Source organism: Bombina bombina, chromosome 7 (assembly GCF_027579735.1).
Source record: "Bombina bombina isolate aBomBom1 chromosome 7, aBomBom1.pri, whole genome shotgun sequence".
NCBI classification, from domain to species: Eukaryota; Metazoa; Chordata; class Amphibia; order Anura; family Bombinatoridae; genus Bombina; species Bombina bombina.
In genome coordinates this window covers 220596697-220618340 of record NC_069505.1, presented here as the reverse complement: position 1 = coordinate 220618340, position 21644 = coordinate 220596697, and the positions used below count along the sequence as shown (strand labels likewise).

Sequence of the window (21644 nt, the reverse complement as noted above, 5' to 3'; positions counted from 1 at the left end):
ACGTCCTCTAAGCAAGAGGGTAATACTTCTCAAGCCAAGCCAGCCTGGAGACCAATGCAAGGCTGGAACAAAGGAAAGCAGGCCAAGAAACCTGCCACAGCATGAGATGTTGGCCCCCGATCCGGGACCGGATCTGGTGGGGGGCAGACTCTCTCTCTTCGCTCAGGCTTGGGCAAGAGATGTTCTGGATCCTTGGGCACTAGAAATAGTCTCCCAAGGTTATCTTCTGGAATTCAAGGGGCTTCCCCCAAGGGGGAGGTTCCACAGGTCTCAATTGTCTTCAGACCACATAAAAAGACAGGCATTCTTACATTATGTAGAAGACCTGTTAAAAATGGGAGTGATTCATCCTGTTCCTTTAGGAGAACATGGGATGGGGTTCTACTCCAATCTGTTCGTAGTTCCCAAAAAAGAGGGAACATTCAGACCAATCTTAGATCTCAAGATCCTAAACAAGTTTCTCAAGGTTCCATCGTTCAAAATGGAAACCATTCGAACAATTCTTCCTTCCATCCAGGAAGGTCAATTCATGACCACGGTGGATTTAAAGGATGCGTATCTACATATTCCTATCCACAAGGAACATCATCGGTTCCTAAGGTTCGCATTCCTGGACAAGCATTACCAGTTTGTGGCACTTCCGTTCGGATTAGCCACTGCTCCAAGGATTTTCACAAAGGTACTAGGGTCCCTTCTAGCGGTGCTAAGACCAAGGGGCATTGCAGTAGTACCTTACTTGGACGACATTCTGATTCAAGCGTCGTCCCTTCCTCAAGCAAAGGCTCACACGGACATTGTCCTGGCCTTTCTCAGATCTCACGGGTGGAAAGTGAACGTAGAAAAAAGTTCTCTATCTCCGTCAACAAGGGTTCCCTTCTTGGGAACAATAATAGACTCCTTAGAAATGAGGATTTTTCTGACAGAGGCCAGAAAATCAAAACTTCTAAACTCTTGTCAAATACTTCATTCTGTTCCTCTTCCTTCCATAGCGCAGTGCATGGAAGTAATAGGTTTGATGGTAGCGGCAATGGACATAGTTCCTTTTGCGCGAATTCATCTAAGACCATTACAACTGTGCATGCTCAGTCAGTGGAATGGGGACTATACAGACTTGTCTCCGACGATACAAGTAGATCAGAGGACCAGAGATTCACTCCGTTGGTGGCTGTCCCTGGACAACCTGTCACAGGGGATGAGCTTCCGCAGACCAGAGTGGGTCATTGTCACGACCGACGCCAGTCTGGTGGGCTGGGGCGCGGTCTGGGGACCCCTGAAAGCTCAGGGTCTTTGGTCTCGGGAAGAATCTCTTCTCCCGATAAATATTCTGGAACTGAGAGCGATATTCAATGCTCTCAAGGCTTGGCCTTTGCTAGCAAAGGCCAAGTTCATACGGTTTCAATCAGACAACATGACGACTGTTGCGTACATCAACCATCAGGGGGGAACAAGGAGTTCCCTGGCGATGGAAGAAGTGACCAAAATCATTCAATGGGCGGAGACTCACTCCTGCCACTTGTCTGCAATCCACATCCCAGGAGTGGAAAATTGGGAAGCGGATTTTCTGAGTCGTCAGACATTTCATCCGGGGGAGTGGGAACTCCATCCGGAAATCTTTGCCCAAATTACTCAATTGTGGGGCATTCCAGACATGGATCTGATGGCCTCTCGTCAGAACTTCAAGGTTCCTTGCTACGGGTCCAGATCCAGGGATCCCATGGCGACTCTAGTAGATGCACTAGTAGCACCTTGGACCTTCAAACTAGCTTATGTATTCCCGCCGTTTCCTCTCATCCCCAGGCTGGTAGCCAGGATCAATCAGGAGAGGGCATCGGTGATCTTGATAGCTCCTGCGTGGCCACGCAGGACTTGGTATGCAGACCTGGTGAATATGTCATCGGTTCCACCATGGAAGCTACCTTTGAGACGAGACCTTCTTGTTCAAGGTCCGTTCGAACATCCGAATCTGGTCTCACTCCAACTGACTGCTTGGAGATTGAACGCTTGATCTTATCAAAGCGAGGGTTCTCAGATTCTGTCATTGATACTCTTGTTCAGGCCAGAAAGCCTGTAACTAGAAAAATTTACCACAAAATATGGAAAAAATATATCTGTTGGTGTGAATCTAAAGGATTCCCTTGGGACAAGGTAAAAATTCCTAAGATTCTATCCTTTCTTCAAGAAGGTTTGGAGAAAGGATTATCTGCAAGTTCCTTGAAGGGATAGATTTCTGCCTTGTCTGTGTTACTTCACAAAAAGCTGGCAGCTGTGCCAGATGTTCAAGCCTTTGTTCAGGCTCTGGTTAGAATCAAGCCTGTTTACAAACCTTTGACTCCTCCTTGGAGTCTCAATTTAGTTCTTTCAGTTCTTCAGGGGGTTCCGTTTGAACCCTTACATTCCGTTGATATTAAGTTATTATCTTGGAAAGTTTTGTTTTTGGTTGCAATTTCTTCTGCTAGAAGAGTTTCAGAATTATCTGCTCTGCAGTGTTCTCCTCCTTATCTGGTGTTCCATGCAGATAAGGTGGTTTTACGTACTAAACCTGGTTTTCTTCCGAAAGTTGTTTCTAACAAAAACATTAACCAGGAGATAGTCGTGCCTTCTTTGTGTCCGAATCCAGTTTCAAAGAAGGAACGTTTGTTGCACAATTTGGATGTTGTTCGTGCTCTAAAATTCTATTTAGATGCTACAAAGGATTTTAGACAAACATCTTCCTTGTTTGTTGTTTATTCTGGTAAAAGGAGAGGTCAAAAAGCAACTTCTACCTCTCTCTCTTTTTGGATTAAAAGCATCATCAGATTGGCTTATGAGACTGCCGGACGGCAGCCTCCTGAAAGAATCACAGCTCATTCCACTAGGGCTGTGGCTTCCACATGGGCCTTCAAGAACGAGGCTTCTGTTGATCAGATATGTAAGGCAGCGACTTGGTCTTCACTGCACACTTTTACTAAATTTTACAAGTTTGATACTTTTGCTTCTTCTGAGGCTATTTTTGGGTGAAAGGTTTTGCAAGCCGTGGTGCCTTCCATCTAGGTGACCTGATTTGCTCCCTCCCTTCATCCGTGTCCTAAAGCTTTGGTATTGGTTCCCACAAGTAAGGATGACGCCGTGGACCGGACACACCTATGTTGGAGAAAACAGAATTTATGTTTACCTGATAAATTACTTTCTCCAACGGTGTGTCCGGTCCACGGCCCGCCCTGGTTTTTTAATCAGGTCTGATAATTTATTTTCTTTAACTACAGTCACCACGGTATCATATGGTTTCTCCTATGCAAATATTCCTCCTTTACGTCGGTCGAATGACTGGGGAAGGCGGAGCCTAGGAGGGATCATGTGACCAGCTTTGCTGGGCTCTTTGCCATTTCCTGTTGGGGAGGAGAATATCCCACAAGTAAGGATGACGCCGTGGACCGGACACACCGTTGGAGAAAGTAATTTATCAGGTAAACATAAATTCTGTTTTTTCAATTTGACTTATTTTTTTCTTGGAATTTGCGGGCAAATTAGGCGAGAAAATATTTTGGGTGCGAATGTGCGTCTGTCATGACGCAAGTTTGTAATTTCCTGCGTCTTAGTTGACACTAGGTTGTTTGGCGCAAAATTGTGTTTGTTATGACGCAAGTTGTGTCATTTCCGGATGTTTGTTGGCGCCAAAAAAATTCTCAACTTCCTTTTGCGTTGTGCGTCATACTTGGCACTAAAAAATTTAGTTTTATTTTACCTCACTTCCTATATGCTCTTTGCCTTCTTTATGCTCAGTGAGCTATGCTATTTTATTTTTTTGCCAATTTTAGCATTTGCATTTTTTCCCATTCCTGAAACTGCTATATGTGGAAATAAGATATTTCTGTTTAATGTTATTTTTTCTTTTTTACATTTTACGAGATGTCTCAATCTGGTCCTGTCTCAGAAGCTGCTGTAGGAACCATGCAGTTCTACCAAAGCTAAGTGTATCTGTTGTAAACTAGTGGAGATTATATCTCCAGCTGTAGTATGTAACAGTTGTCATGATAAGCTTTTAAATGCAGAAAAGGTTTCTATTAGTGCTAGTACAGTATCTGTTGTTCCTTCAACATCTAAAGTACATGATATCCCTGTTAATATGAAAAATTATATTGCTGAAGCGATACAGAAGGCTATGGCTGCTATACCCCCTTCAAATAAATGTAAAAAGTATTTTAAAACTTCACATAATAATGATAAAATTTGTAATGACCGGCAACATACTGACATATCCTCCTCTGATGAGGATCTCTCTGACTCAGAAGATCCTACTTCAGACATTGACACTGATAAATCATCTTATCTTTTTAAGATTGAATATATTCGTTCTTTGTTAAAAGAAGTGTTAATAACTTTGGATATTGAAGAGTCTGGTCCTCTTGATAATAAATCCAGTAAACGTTTAAATTCTGTCTATAAACCTCCTGTGACTACTCCTGAGGTTTTTCCTGTTCCTGATGCTATTTCTGATGTGATTGCTAAAGAATGGTCTAAGCCTGGTACTTCTTTTGTTCCTTCTTCAAGGCTTAAAAAGTTGTATCCTTAGTCCCTAAGGTTGATGGGGCTATTTCTACTCTTGCTAAATGTACTACTATTCCTATGGAAGATAGTACCTCTTAAGGATCCTCTAGATAGGAAGATTGAATCTTATTTAAAGAAAGCTTATTTGCATTCTGGCTATATGCTCAGACCTGCCATTTCTATGGCTGATGTTGCGGCTGCATCAACTTTTTGGTTGGATAGCTTATCAGAATGGAAAAAGACTCTGATTTGCATAGCATTGTTCATTTGCTTCAACATGCTAACCATTTTATCTGTGATGCTATTTTTGATATCATCAAGATTAATGTTAAATCTATGTCTTTGGCTATTTTAGCTAGAAGAGCTTTATGGCTCAAATCATGGAATGCTGACATGGTATCTAAATCTAGGTCACTATCTCTATCATTCCAGGGTAATAATTTGTTTGATTCCCAGTTGGATTCAATTATTTCCACTATTACTGGGGGGAAGGGAGTTTTTTTCCTCAAGATAAACAGTCTAAAGGCAAATCTAAAGCTTCTAATCAGTTTTGTTCCTTTCATTAGAATAGTGAACAGAAAACCACTCCTTCCCCTAAAGACTCTGGCTCCAATTGGAAGCCATCCTCATGTTGGAATAAATCCAAGCCTTACAAGAAACCAAAGCCAGCCCCCAAGACTGCATGATGGTGCGGCTCTCGATCCAGTTCTGCTGGTGGGGGCAGATTGAAATTATTTCAAGACGTTTGGGCAGGTTCCATTCAAAATCATTGGATTCAGAATATTGTCTCTCAAGGGTATCTAATAGGTTTCAGAATAAGACCTCCTGTGAGAAGATTTTTTTCTTTCACACGTTCCAACAAAAGCTAACCTGTGAAAGCTCAGGCTTTTCTGAAGAGTGTTTCAGATCTGGAGCATTCAGGAGTGATTGTACCAGTTCTACATAATCCTGTGAAAGCTCAGGTTTTTCTGAAGTGTGTTTCAGATCTGGAGCTTTCAGGAGTGATTGTACCAATTCTGGAACAGGGTCTGGGTTTTTATTCATATCTATTCATTGTCACGAAAAAGGAAAATTCTTTCAGACTAGTTCTGGATCTGAAGTTTTTGTATCATTTTGTAAGAGTCTCAACTTTCAAGATTGTGACTATAAGGACTATTCTACCTTTTGTTCAGCAAGGTCATTACATGTCCTCAATAGACTTACAGGATGCGTATCTTCATATTCCGATTCATCCAGACCACTATCGGTTTCTGAGATTCTCTCTTCTAGACAAGCAATACCAGTTTGTTGCTCTTCCATTTGGCCTAGCAACAGCTTCAAGAATCTTTTTGAAGTTTTTCAGGGCCCTTCTATCTGTAATCAGAGAGCAGGGTATTGCAGTGTTTCCTTATTTGGACAATATCTTGGTACTGGCTCAGTCTTTTCATTTAGCAGAATCTCACACCAATCAACTTGTGTTGTTTCTTCAAAGACATGGTTGGAGGATCAATTTACCAAAGAGTTCCTTGATTCCTCAGACAAGGGTCACCTTTTTAGGTTTCAAAATAGATTCAGTGTCCATGACTCTGTCTTTAACAGACAAGAGACGAATGAAATTGGTTTCTGCCTGTTGAAACCTTCAGTCTCGATAATTTCCTTCAGTGGCTATGGGCATGGAAGTTTTAGGTCTCATGACTGCAGCATCGGACGCGATCCCCTTTGCTCATTTTCATATGAGACCTCTGCAGCTTTGCATGCTGAATCAATGGTGCAGGGATTATACTTGGATATCACAGTTGATATACTTAAATCCAAACATTCAACTCTCTCTGTCCTGGTGGTTAGTTCATCATCAGATTATTTAAGGGGCCTCTTTTGTTTGTCCTGCCTGGACTGTGATTTCAACAGATGCAAGTCTCACAGGTTGGGGAGCTGTCTGCGGGTCTCTGACAGCACAAGGAGTTTGGAATCCTCAAGAGGCGAGGTTACCAATTAATATTTTAGAACTCAGTGCTATTTTCATGGCTCTTCAGGCTTGGCCGCTATTAAAGAGAGAATTATTCATTTGTTTTCAGACAGACAATATCACAACTGTGGCATATGCCAATCATCAAGGGGGGACTCGCAGTCCTTTAGCGATGAAAGAAGTATCTCGGATACTTTCTTGGGCGGAATCCAACTCCTGTCTAATTTCTGCGATACATATCCCAGGTGTAGACAATTGGGAAGCGGATTATCTCAGTTGTCAGTCTTTACATCCAGGGGACTGGTCTCTCCATCCAGATGTATTTTGTCAGATTGTACAGATGTGGGGTCTCCCCGAAATAGATATGATGGCTTCCCATCTAAACAAGTAGCTTCCCAGGTACCTTTCCAGGTCCAGGGATCCTCAGGCGGAGATGGTGGATGCGTTATCAGTTCCTTGGTTTTACTAACCTGCTTACATTTTTCCGCCTCTAGTTCTTCTTCCAAGGGTGATCTCCAAGATCGTATTGGAACAATCGCATGTGTTTCTGATAGCACCAGCATGGCCTCACAGGTTTTGGTATGCGGATCTTATCCGGATGTCCAGTTGCCTACCTTGGCCACTTCCTTTAAGACCGGACCTTCTGTCTCAAGGGCCGTTTTTCCATCAGGATCTCAAATCTCTATATTTGAAGGTATGGAAATTGTACGCTTAGTACTTAGTCATAGAGGTTTCTCTGACTCTGTGATTAATACTATATGTTTGTGGCAAGTGTGAGCTTATTGTCTCTTTAGAAACTCGTATTGGGGATCTGGAGGAACGAATTGCAACACTACATGAAATTCAGACACTTGAAAGGGAAATGGATAGGACTGAGCTGGTTGTTAATGATTCCAGCAGTGGGAATGGGGAGGATTCAGATGAGGAGACTCCAGGATGTAGCTGGGTCACAGTCAGAGGGCGAAGTAAAGGTAAGCGGAAGAGACAGGCCAGTTCTGAGCTGGTACACCCCAATAGATTTGCCAGATTAAGTGAAGATGTTGGGGATATCAGTTCAGGGGTGGCAGTGTCAGAGAGGGCTGTGTTGCCTAGTGTATAGTGAACAGTCCTTTAGCTGTGGAAGAGGAGCATACTATGGTGGGCAGTCCTTCAGTCATGGAAGAGGGGCATACAAGTCAGGGCCAGAGGCAGATGTTGGTGGTAGGAGACTCTATTATTAGGAAGGTTGATAGGGTAATTTGTCATCCAGACCCTTTACATAGAACAGTTTGCTGTCTTCCAGGGGCTCGTGTTAGGCATATTGTGGAGCGTATTGATAGATTGTTAGAGGGATGTGGGTCTGATCCTGCAGTCATGGTGCATATTGGTACTAATGAAGGAATCGGTGGGAGATGGAGAGTCCTAAAAAATGACTTCAGGGAGTTAGGTAGCAAGCTTAAAGCAAGGACCTCCAAAGTAATATTTTCTGACATATTACCAGTGCCGTGTGCTAATTCAGTAAGGCAGAAGGAGTTAAGGTCTGTTAATTCATGGCTAAAGACATGGTGTAAAAATGAGGGGTTTGACTTTTTAGAACACTGGGCTGATTTTTCACTAGGGTACAATTTGTACAGTAAGGATGGATTGCACCTGAATGACATGGGTGCAGGTGTGTTGGGGGAAAGGATGGTAGCACGTTTAGAGAACCTTTTAAACTAGGCAAAGGGGGGGAGGGTCAGTTAGAACAAAATAGAACAGAGAGATCAGTCTGTAAATATGACAATCCCTTAATATCTCAAGGAAGGGATGACTTAAGAAATGTCACATTAGAAAATATAGAGGAAAGCACACCGAGTAGCAGCAGAAAGCACATGAAAATTAAATGTATGACAACAAATGCAAGAAGCATGACAGGTAAAATGGGGGAGCTGACGCTCTTAGTTGCAGAAGAGGACTATGATGTTATCAGTATAACTGAAACTTGGTAGGATGATTCACATGACTGGGCAGTTAACTTAGAGGGGTATACATTATTTAGGAGGGACAGGAATAATAAAAGGGGTGGAGGAATCTGCATGTATATTAAACCTAACCTTAAACCTACAATAAGGGAAGATATTTATGATACAAGTGACAATGTAGAGACCCTGTGGGTTGAAATAAAGAGTGGGGGGGAAAATCCTAAAAAAATATTACTAGGAACATGCTACAAGCCTCCCAACATTAGTGACCTGGAGGAAACTCAACTACTTATCCAAATAGGTAAGGCTGCTAATAACAGTGCTGTAATTATGGGAGATTTTAACTACCCTGATATAAACTGGGCCAATGAAACTAGTAATTCAGCTAAGGGGGATAGATTTTTAAATGTTCTCAGGGATAACTTCTTGTCACAATTAATAGAGGAGCCAACTAGGAGTAAAGCTATATTGGATTTAGTGCTATCAAACAATACAGATATAATATCAAACATAGAAGTTAAAGAACATTTGGGTAACAGTGATCATAACATGGTCACATTTGAAATCTATTTTCAAATGCAGTGTTTTAAAGGCTTAACTAAGACTTTTAATTTCAAGAAAGCAAAATTCAACGATTTAAGGAAATCATTAAATAATATAAATTGGGACAATGTATTTTCTAATAAAAATACAGAGAATAAATGGATAATATTTAAAAATGTGTTAAATAAATATACATATCAACACATACCATATGGTTATAAAAGTAAAAATAAAAAAACAAAGCCGTTATGGCTAAATAAAAATGTGTTAAGAGAAATTAGGAAAAAACTTAGGGCATTTAAATTATTAAAAGAAAATAGTACAGACTCAGCATACAATATTTATAAGGAATGTAACAAAGCATGCAAAAAAGCAATCAAATTAGCCAAAATTGAAAATGAAAAATTAATTGCTAAGGATTCTAAGTCTAACCCTAAAAGGTTCTTTAAGTACATAAATAGCAAAAAATCTAAGAAGGATAATATAGGTACATTAAAATGCGTGGAGGGTAGCATGATAAATAATGACAGGGAGAAGGCTGAGGTACTAAACCAGTTTTTTTCTTCAGTATACACAAGAGAGGAACCATTGAATGATACTTTTGAACATAATAGAACATGCCAGTCCATACCACTAACTGGGTTTTGTTTAGAGGATATCAGGAAAAAACTGGAAAATATTAAGGTAAATAAAACTCCAGGCCCAGATGGAATACACCCAAGGGTGTTAAGGGAACTTAGCACTGTTATAGACAAACCTTTACTCTTAATTTTTCAAGACTCATTATCCTCAGGCATGGTACCCCAGGATTGGCGTAAAGCTGATGTGGTGCCACTCTTCAAAAAGGGAAGCAGGGATGATCCAGGAAGCTATAGACCAGTTAGTCTGACATCAATAGTGGGGAAGATATTTGAAGGGATTATAAGGGATTATATTGATGAGCATATTCGTGTAAACAAGATTATGAGTTCTAATCAGCATGGCTTTAGGAGAAATAGATCATGTCAAACTAATCTAATTAGATTCTATGAGGAAGTAAGTAAAAATATAGATAAAGGGGAATCAGTGGATGTGATATACTTAGATTTTGCAAAGGCATTTGATACAGTGCCACATGAGAGATTAATGCACAAAATTAAGGGACTGGGAATAGCTGAAAATGTTAGCTCATGGATAAATAACTGGATAAAAGATAGGGAGCAACGAGTAGTAGTAAATGGATCATACTCAGATTGGACGAAGGTAATCAGTGGCGTCCCCCAGGGATCAGTACTGGGCCCTGTTCTTTTTAATATTTTTATAAATGACTTGGAGCAAGGATTAAATAGCGACATCTCTATTTTTGCAGATGATACGTAAGGTCATAAGGTCAGAGCAGGACGAACTGTCTTTACAAAGGGATTTGCTAAAATTAGAACTATGGGCAAGTGAATGGAAAATGAGATTTAATACGGAAAAATGCAAGGTTCTACATTTTGGAAGTAAAAATAAGCAGGCTGCATATTTTTTAAATGGGACAAGACTTAGCCAAACACAGGAGGAAAGGGATTTGGGAGTAGTAATAGATAACAAGCTAAAAATGGGTGCACAATGCAGGGCAGCGGCTTCAAAGGCTAATAAGATACTAGCATGTATTAAAAGAGGCATTGATTCAAGGGAGGAAAGCATAATTCTGTCATTATACAAAGCCCTGGTAAGACCTCACCTTGAGTTTGGAGTGCAGTTCTGGGGACCAATTGCTAAAAAAGATATTGCATAACTAGAAAAAGTTCAGAGAAGGGCCACAAAGCTAATAAGGGGATTGGAGAAATTAACCTATGAGCAGAGGCTAGCCAAACTGGGTCTGTTTTCTTTAGATAAAAAGGCGCTTGAGAGGTGACATGATTACTTTATATAAATATATTCAAGGCCCATATACAGAGATGGCACAAGCTCTGTTTATTCCAAGAAAATTGTTTCTGACAAGAGGTCATAATTTAAGGTTGGAGGAAAGGAGATTTAATCTCCTGCAACGGAAACGTTTTTTCACTGTGAGAGCAATAAAATTGTGGAACTCATTACCAAAGGAGGTAGTGAATGCCAATACCATAGATACATTTAAAAATAGTCTGGGTAAGTTTCTGTATACAAACAAAATTCATGGATATGATTGCTAGTATTAAATGGGTCACATTTTAATGGGGTTATTTAAGCTTAACTGGAGCTTTTTGTAAGTATTTTAGATTTGTATAGGTTGAACTCGATGGACTTCAGTCTTTTTTTCAACCTTATCTACTATGTTACTATGCTACAGGCTCGTAAGTATGTTTCAAGGAAGATTTATTATCGGGTTTGGAAAACCTATATTTCATGGTGTTTTTCTCATAAATTCTCTTGGCATTCTTTTAGGATTCCTAGAATGTTACAGTTTCTTCAGGATGGTTTGGATAAAGGTTTGTCTGCAAGTACCTTGAAAGGACAAATCTCTGCTCTTTCTGTTTTATTTCCTAGAAAGATCGCTAAACTTCCTGATATTCACTGTTTTGTTCAGGCTTTGGTTCATTTCAAGCCTGTTGTTAAATCAATCTCTCCTCCTTGGAGTCTTAATTTGGTTTTGAAGGCTTTGCAGGCTCCTCTATTTGAGCCTATGCATTCTTTGGATATTAAACTACTTTCTTGGAATTGTTGCATAGGAAATCTAGGCAAGTATCCCTGCTTGCTTTTACCCAGAAAAACTCAATATACACTGTTACCAATGCACAAGAGGATTCTGGGTAAGATATGCAAATTAGATATCCAACATCTCAGATTTTTTGCTTGATACTGTGTATGAATAGGGAGAGTGGTGCAGCAAATACTGAAATCACCGCTAGACAACCTGTTTCGTTCTTGTTGGAAGATAGATTTCTGATTGCTGCTTAGGTAAAGCTCATTTCAGGGTTAAATCAAAATTCATTAATGAGCTTTACCTAAGCAGAAACAGGAAACAACAGAATAAATATAACCATAGAAGAGAGGAGATACCCCACGAGACAACAAGGAGGGAGACAAACCTATCCGATGCAGGACAAGTTTTCAAACAGAGGGAGATCCAGGAGGAGGTTTTGCAGGGGATACTAGGTAAACATGCAGATGAGGAATTACAGATAGTCAATCTTTCTTCCTTCAGCTTAAATCAGGCACACATTTCACTTTTGAAAAGAGCTTTGTTATATTGTCTAATGAACCAAATTGTTAAGTTTGAGGTTATTAAGGACCTCTACCTATTTGCCAGAAAATTAGTTCTTTCTCAGATAATGGGCAAATCTCTTGATGAAAGTAAAGAAATGAATAAGGAAGATAAAGAAACATTGGAAGTCTTGGAGACACTTTTAAGGGAGGGAATAGAACAGGATCCAGAAAGTAAGATATCTCAGACAATCAATTCTCCTTTTATATTAAAGTCTTTTTTTTATGTCAATTTTGTCCCAGGTACCGGTGGTCAATCTGTTTGTCAAAGCAATTGAGAAAGAAATAGAAACTTGACACTGCTACCAAGGATAACTTGACAAAAAGTGAAAGAAGGGCCCTTAATGAGCTCTCATGGACCACAAACCTGATAATTAAGCCTGCGGACAAGGGTGGAAACCTAGTGTTATTGGATGAAACATATTATATCATGGAAGTGATATGCCAGTTAGGCATCAATATGAAAAACTGACAGGTAATCCTCTAACCAAAATTCAGAATTAACTATTCAAGATTCTGAATGAAGCTAGGAGAGAACGGTTTATATCTAATGAAGAATTTGTCTATCTGTATACTAAGTTTCCTGTTTTACCAGTTTTTTACATAATCCTGAAACTACACAAAAACATGAAAACTCTCCCTGGGAGGCCCATTTTCTCGGGTATAGGGAGTGCCACCGAAAAAATAGGTTAATATTTTTTTCTGTGGCAAACCCCTTCTTCTCCACCATCCCCTCTTACATCAAGGACACCGCAGATTTGCTAAAAAAATAGATAGAATAAGAATTTCAGATAGTACCATCCTAGCATCCCTAGACGTTGAAAGTCTATATTCCTCGATTCCCCGTGAGGTAGGCATTGAAGCGATAAAGTCCTTTTTAGATACCAGAGACAGAAAGCTTGATAAACACACTGTCTTTGTAATCCTACTATTAAAATTTATTCTTGAAAATGTTTGTTCTTTTGACAATAAAATATATAGGCGGATCAGAGGTACTGCTTTGATCAGCATTTTTTGTTGTGGGTCAGATATGTTGACGATATCCTGGTACTCTGGGATGGTCCAGAAGAAGTACTAAAAAAGTTTGTCTCTGACCTCAACAATAACAAAATAATTATTTTTCTGACTTTAGAAACAAGCCTAACAGTTTTGCCATTTTTGGATATAGGAATCAGGAAGGAGGGAGGAGTTCACATACACCAGCACTGATAAAGGGCATTCCTGTAGGCCAGTTCCTAGGACTTAGGAGAAATTGTTCATCTACTGCAAAATTTGATAAGCATGCAACAAGTATAAAAGACAGGTTTCATACAAGAGGTTATTCAAAAAAATGTGTTAATAAAGCTCTGATTAGAGCAAGAAACACAAGCGACCTGCTGTATGATGAAAAGGTGAAAGAAGAACAGCATGCAATAAGGTTTATCACTACATACAATAATAAATGGGAAGATCTGAGAGGCATATTAAAAAAAGAATTGGCACATATTGCAGTTAGATGAAAATGTTGAAAAATAGTGGGAGACTATCCCCTATTAACAGCAAGGAAAGCCCCTAGTCTAAAAGATACGCTTGTAAGAAGCAGGTTCACGAGAAGCCCCTCAATGTCAGACTGGCTTAGAAAAGACAGAGGAGTCAAAGGAAGCCACCCCTGTGGTAAATGTGTGTACTGTCCCTTTATGGAAAGGAGTAAAACATTCCAGGGCAATGGGCAAAAAGTTATAAGATTCTTTATGAACTGTGATTCAACAGGGGTGGTTTATTTGCTGCACTGCTCCTGTCCCAGATTCTATATTGGAAAAACAAAAAGGCTTCTGAAGGACAGAATACAGGAACATTGAGATGATGTAACAAATAAAAAGGATACAAATGTTGCAAAACACATAGGGGCCTATTTAAAGGGACAGTCTAGTCCACAATAAACTTTCATGATTCAGATAGGGCATGTCATTTTAAACAATTTTCCAATTTACTTTTATCACCAATTTTGCTTTGTTCTCTTGGTATTCTTAGTTGAAAGCTTAACCTAGGAGGTTCATATGCTAATTTCTTAGACCTTGAAGGCCACCTCTTTTCAGAATGCATTTTAACAGTTTTTCACCACTAGAGGGTGTTAGTTCATGTGTTTCATATAGATAACACTGTGCTCATGCACGTGAAGTTATCTGGGAGCCAGTACTGATTGGCTACACTGCAAGTCTGTCAAAATAACTGAAATAAAGGGGCAGTTTGCAGAGGCTTAGATACAAGATAATCACAGAGGTAAAAAGTATATAAATATAACTGTGTTGGTTATGCAAAACTGGGGAATGGGTAATAAAGGGATTATCTATCTTTTAAAACAAAAATTCTGGTGTAGACTGTCCCTTTAACAAATGTCTGTCCGACATGATCCGATCAGCGTATCATGTCCGACAGACATCGTTGAATGTGGAGAGCAATACGTTCTCCGCATTCAGCATTGCACCAGCAGATCTTGTGAACTGCTGGTGCAATGCCGCCCCCTGCAGATTCACGGCCAATCGGCCGCCAGCAGGGGGTGTCAATCAACCCGATCATATTCGATCGGGTTGATTTCCTGTGTTGTCTGTCCGCCTACTCAGAGCAGGCGGACAGGTTGTGGAGTCTGAAGGCTCGCCAGAAACATGGCCCTTCAAGCTCCATACGGAGTGTGATAAATGGGCCCTTTTGCCTCTTTTCATAACAGTGAAACAACAAGCCTAAAGTTTGTGGCTATTGATAAAGGTACTCCCCATGGCAGGGGAGGTAATAATGATAAAATGCTACTACAAAAAGAGGCAAGGTGAATTTATAGGTTAAGAATAAGACGCCTATTGGGCTTGAATGATAAAATGGACTTTGCCAGTTTTGTATAATGATTCAGAAAAAATGTCTATGTTGAAAATCTATTTCTAAAATAAATGTAAACAAAAAACCTATTTGTATATAACTGTATGTAATAAGGTTGAATTACTATTAGTGTATTTATTTTTATTGATATGATGAAAAATGGGGTATGTACATATGCCTTTCAGAACCAAATATGATTAGGCTAGTAATGGCTACTTAATGTTTACATGTGTAAATATATTGTTAGTAAATGTCCCTTTAAGAGAGAGAAAAAGTGAAGCCTGAGGGTTGGGCTTAAGTTGTATAAAGGAAGGCGCACAGGTGTCTAGCAATACAGCCCTTATGAGGCCCCAGCTTGATGATTTCAAAGGGGTGAAAACATACATGGCGTTGGTTTGCTGAGACCTTATATGCTATCCTAATGGCACTTTATAACACAGCATCATCCTATTTAGGAGCCAAGAAAGGCAGCCCCCACATGCTAAAACAGCCTTAAAAGCAAATAAAAATTGGGCTCTGTATTACTATTGACACTCCCCCGACTGTATCGTATGCATGCTTGGAAACACTACACCTGGTTGCAGTGAGCAGAGGGCGGTGACATCTGACCTAGGAGCACGCTGGAAAGACCTGTATGTGTAAGAAGCAGGGAGACTGTTCATCATGAGAGCAGAGCTTTTTGGAGATCTAAGCTACTGATGGTCTGAGTAACCGCTGATCCGGTAAGAGGAGGAAGGCTAGCAGATGCAGCTTGACCTTAAGAGCAGTTGTGTACTGCGGTCACGGGTTGCACTTTGTAAGATTGCAAGCAAAGTTTGTAACAGCCCATTGGAAGCAACGTCAGAGTGTGTTACACAGCTCTGATTAATGATAAAGCATTTAAGGGAGCTGTGGAATTGGCTCAATACAGTTTAAATATAACTGCTATGTTTTGTTAAAACACACAGGATGGACAATCCCAATATACTTTATAAATGTTATCTTTTTGGATGATGAACTAACCTTGCTTAAGAACTGAGGTTAACAATCCGGGATGAGCAATGGACAATATGTGCCTTTTTAAATATGCTGTTAAAGGGACATGTTTAGTATTGCACTTATGTGTAAAGTTTTTAGGTAAATGGTTTCAATAAGCACATAGATGTACTAATATGTATAGATATATTGGTTCCAATTTCACATGGGAATTCACTTGTGTCTGGGAGATGCATGTATATGAACAATAAAAGAACTTATGGTTTAATACTAAAAGAGTGCTGATTTCCCTTACTTTAGGAAAGAGGTTTAATCATACCTCTTTCATGTATCTCTTTTTTTTAAAGATTAAAAGTTATTTTGAGGGTCTGCACCAATAATCCTTTGAATAAGGTAAATAATTTTAACCATTTGTGTATAGATTATAACGCAGGACTACACCTTCTCCCTGCCCCTACAATAATAAAAAAAATATATATATATATATATATATATAATAACTCATTGTGTAAAATCTTTTACGCAGACTCCCTTTACGCCTTAGCTTCGCTGTATACACAGCTTTTAAGCTTAACTAGGGTACCCAGCAGTGATTTACCTACTCCCAGCTGATGAGTGGAAAAAACCAAGAAACAGCTGTTCTGGGATGGTCTGAATCACTAGTAACCCTAGCTAAGCTTAAAAGCTGTTTATACAGCGTTGATTTGGCGTAAAGGGAGTCTGCGTAAAAGCAGACTGAAGTAAAAAAAGTGAGTTGTAAACTTCATTTGCATATGATACCCAGAATCCTTTGCTACATTGGAAACCGTGTATCCAGAGGTGAGCCAATGACATGAGTCATATATGTGCAGCCACCAATCAGCAGCTCCTGAGCCTACCTAGGTATCTTTTTCATCAAAGATATGACGAGAATATAAACAAATTACATAATAGAAGTAAATAGAAAACTTTTTTAAAATCATATGCTCTTTCTTAAAGGGACACTCAGGTTAAATTAATTTTTCATGATTCAAATACAGCATGTAATTTTAAACAACTTTCCAATTATTTTCCATTAAAAAAAATGTGCAGTCTATTATATTTACACTTATTGAGTCACCAGATCCTACTGAGCATGTGCAAGAATTCACAGACTATACGTATATGCATTTGTGATTGGCTGATTGCTATCACATGGTACAAGGGGAGTGGAAATATACATAACTTTGAAATTTGTTATAAAAAAATCTACTACTCATTTGAAGTTCAGACTAAGTGCTATTGCATTGTCTTGTTATCTTGCATTTGTTGATTATGCAAATCTAATGTGTTGACTGGTCCTTTAATTATGAAAGAAAAAAGGTGGGTTTCCTGTCCCCTTAACACCAAAAAGCATTTTGTTTTGACATACCCCCTCAACAAATGTGTTTATTTCTGTTATATAATTATGCAACTCTTGCAACTATAGGAAATTTCCCATATCACATCACAAAAAAGCACTTAACTAGGAATAAATGCACTCATTTTTAGCTATAAATAAATGTTATAGTGTGGCAAAAAATGTTTTTTTACGGTAAACTATTATGTGTTATTTTCGGTACTTTCTCCTGTTTGGATTCAGTAGATTGTATATATGTTGTATTTACATGTATATTGACACTACATCTCTTTTTTCAATTTAATACATATTGCTTAAAGGGACATGATACACAAATGTTGAAGCACTTGAAAGCTAACTAGAAATTATCACCTTTACATCTCTATGTAAAAAATGAAGATATTTTACCTCAAAACTTCCTAAGTATTCACACCCCAATGTAAAGAGACTTTAAGCAGCCAATCAGGATGCTAGTCCCAGGACTTGCAAGGGTAGCGTGCATCTGGCGTGTGCAGGCACAGTCATGTTTTTTTCCTATTCAGTTTAAGGAAGTTTACTATGAAATCTCACGAAACTTCAGTGAAATCTCAAAAGATCACAGCAAATAAAGCATGAGCACAGCACTGCTGAAATATAACTGTTCACAGAGCACTTACTCTGGTGAGCTGAAGAACTTTTGAGCTAAAATACCTTCCTTTTTTACATAAAATGGACAGGTGATATTTTCCTGTCAGCTTTTTACAGTTATGCTGCATCACATGCTCATCAAGCAATTTAACATATGAGTATTATGTCCCTGTAATACAAATTGATTCATATTGGTTGCAAATACTTCTTTATAAATTTCCCTAAAAATGAAACTAATTTCCTCAAACTAGACAACAACTAAAAAGCAGACTATGTATTATTCACATTTTAGTACCTACATTCAATTTCTCTTAAAAAAAACAAAAAAAAACAAATGTGTCTACAACTCAAGGGTGGGTGCTCTTTGTTAATAAATAATCTGAAATTAAAATATCTAAGAGTTTGTTTCTATCTACAGACAGTTTCAGGAGCAAGAAAGTCTTATTTCATCAGACCCAGCAAAGAAACCAGAAGATGGGGATGGCTGTCACTGTGCTGTGTCATAAGAGAACTGGCTACCAAAAAAAACCTGCCATATTGTTTTATTCTGTATCCAAATAGCATCCTGTTTGGACATTGCCTACTAGGAACATGTGCCCAGGATAGATTGTGTCCATCTTTCACAGTAAAACATGTGCAAAATCAGCAGCCAGATTAAAATGGATAGAAGACTGAAATGATCAACGTCTCTGTTGCTGATATCTGCACATTTTTCAGTAGTGTTGATGTAACATAAAGGGGAACTGTATGATTGACTGCCAATTAGTTGTCTTATACCACCACACTATGGCACTTGTATTGCTTCATTGTGCTTTTAATGTATATTTTATAAGTCATTGTCTGCCTGTAATATAACAAACACTTTCTTATAGCTCATAAGTGAGTTTTTTTATATATATATTTTCTCAAAGTGGGCTACAGCTTCTTACTGGCTATACTGCCCAACTCTAAGAAAATAATATATAAAAAAAAAAAATAATAAAAAAAAGCTCACACAGAATCTGTGTGGAGAGTAAATTTATCCTAGGGGAAAGCAAGGTGTTTAGTATTCTTTATTGTATACAACAGAAGTGAGTACACCCCTGTGTAATATCATTTAAATGTCAATTGATTCAAAATTGTTTTACCTCTCAATAATTGCATTATTTCTAAGTTGACAAGTAGAGTATCTCAATGCAACAAAAGTGAATACACTTGTGATCGGTGACACACAAGTTATAAAACTTGTGATCATTAGAAACAAAATTGAGTACACCTGTGATTTCCAATTAGCCTAACTGTATGAACATGTTTATAAAATGACCTGTGAACAGCAGAACTTTTGCAATTTTGGACCTATGGGTTGTGTCTATTCGCATGTCTGCATCATGGCTACTCATGGAAAAGAATTGCTAGAGGAATTGAAAAATATGACTGTGAGGATACAGGAAGCTCAGTGAGCAACTAAAAATCAATTGAAACACATTTGCAGCACTAATCAGGAGTTGTAGAACAAGCCATAGTACCACAAATCAGAGTGTCCTCTTAAAATTCTGCAGTGGACAGAGCGCTATTTGTACAACCTACCTCTAAAAAATAGACGGGCAACTGCTTCAGACTTGGCTCAGTGGAAATTGGAGTTTTTGTGACATCTCAGGAGAAAGACATTACATAATGTAATCTTCTATGGATAATGTACAAGAGAAACAACCCTTGCTTGCTCTTCCGCACAAAACTGCAAGACTAACCTTTACTAAAGAACATGAAAAGAAGCTTGATGAATATTCGGAGCACATACTTGGATCACATGAGACCAAGATAAATTTGTTTGATTCAGATGGGTTTCGGCTGGTTTGGCATGAACCTGCCACGATTATTACAGTGAATGCATAAGTCCCAACAGTAAAGCACATAGTTTAATTATATGGGGCTGCATGAGTGCAAGAGGTGTTGGGTAGATGACATTTATAGATGGGCTCTATGTTTGTCTGTGGAGAACCTATGATACTGGCTGACTGAATCCAATAGGACATCTTTGGGTATTTTAAAGAGAAAGGAAGAGCAACACAACCACTCCAGCAAAGAGCAGCTGAAAAATAATTGTCTCTGAATAATGGCAGAAATTTGTGCCACAGTGGTATCCTCCATGCCAAGGAGCATTGAGTCTGTCATCAAATATAAATGTGGAGATACAAAGTATTGAAATAATGAAAGATTTGAATCTCAGTAATGAAAGGTGCACTGATGTGTTGCATCAAGTTCCTACTGTGGTGCCGGTATTTTTAATATAGTAAATCTAAACTGTTATTATTGACATTAGATCAAATACCTTAGTGTAAAACTTAGAAGTAATGCAGTTACTGTAAGGAGATACAACTTTGAATCATTTAACATTTAAGTGATATTGCCCAGGGGTGCACTCACTTCTGTTGCATGGTAATTAAACACAATAGCACAGGGTTTAATGTGACACTATTAACAAACTAATAGGCAGAGAATCATACAGTTAAATGTCCCTTTAAGAGCAAATTCAGTTAGACAAGCCTAATAAACATTTTAATCATTGTTTTACTTTCTGAAATGTTTTGATAGACAGATCTCTTCAGTTTTAAGAAGTTGACACTAACGTTCACCATTTGTGCCAATATATTGCCGCTTGTTTATAGTTTGTAGCGTTAATCGCTCTATTAAATATGAAATTGATTTCTTTATATTTTTGTACTATTATACTCTTAAAATCAAGGGTATTCCTAGTCACAAGTAAGTGATTTTTTTTTCGTTCTTACAGTCTTATTCACAAGAGTTGAATGAGACTGCTTTCATAATACTTGGTTACTTGATCATATTGTTCAATTGTATATTTGTTTTACTTAATATTTTATTTAATTGTTAGTTTGTTTAAAATGTATAGTTAGTTTATATTTTTGTTCTCCCTCTTGGGATGTTAATAGGTTCCAGGAACCCTATTTAATATACTGTGATTACCATGATATGACTGGTATATAAATTTTCTCCCAGTTGGAGAAGATGGCTGCATACAGTATTCATGTACACAAGTTGACTTTCTATGAGAATGATTGGAGTTTTATACTTTGTTCAGAGTTCTTTAAATAAACACAATGTTTTCAATGCATATATTTGTCAGTTCGTTTATTTGGATATGCAAATTTAATACAAAATGACTTATCTGATCCAATTTTACTTACCGTGCAGAGATCTTTTCTCTCCTTGTTACTCGCCAGCAACCAGAAACCGAGCATATACTGGCGAGTTCCACTTATAGAGGTGGCTTTTGAAGCATATTCCTGCTGTGCTTTAAAGGGTTATAGAAGTCAAATGTTCATAATTTAAAATAGAACATTTTATAATTTTTTTTTTAATTTCCTTCCTAAGATAGGGAGAGACCACGGCTTCATTCCTTACTGTTGGGAATACAACACCTGGCCACCAGGAGGAGGCAAAGACACCCCAGCCAAAGGCTTAAATATCTCTCCCACTTCCTCACTACCACCGTCATTATTTGCCTTTCATCATGATAGGAGGCAACAGAGAAGTGTCAGAAGATTCAGAGAGTCCTGAAAAAAGGGTATCTACCCTTCGATATATGACTGGAGTTTTAAGTAGACATGTCAACCTCTCAGTGAGAGTATTGATGAAACTTAGAGTCTAGAGATGCAGGGAAAGTTTTTTCTGTGAAACC

The 21644-nt window shown here is 38.6% G+C and overlaps 1 protein-coding gene across 1 annotated transcript in view; it reads left to right on the top strand.

The window, feature by feature from the left end:
• RRAS2 (RAS related 2) overlaps positions 1–21077 on the top strand; it is a 213995-nt gene extending 192918 nt beyond the window's left edge. Inside the window, exon 6 of the mRNA XM_053720616.1 lies at positions 18384–21077. Coding sequence (XP_053576591.1) covers positions 18384–18471 — 88 coding nt within the window. The 3' untranslated portion in view covers positions 18472–21077. The remainder of the gene's footprint in view (positions 1–18383) is intronic.
• Positions 21078–21644: the final 567 nt, after the last annotated feature.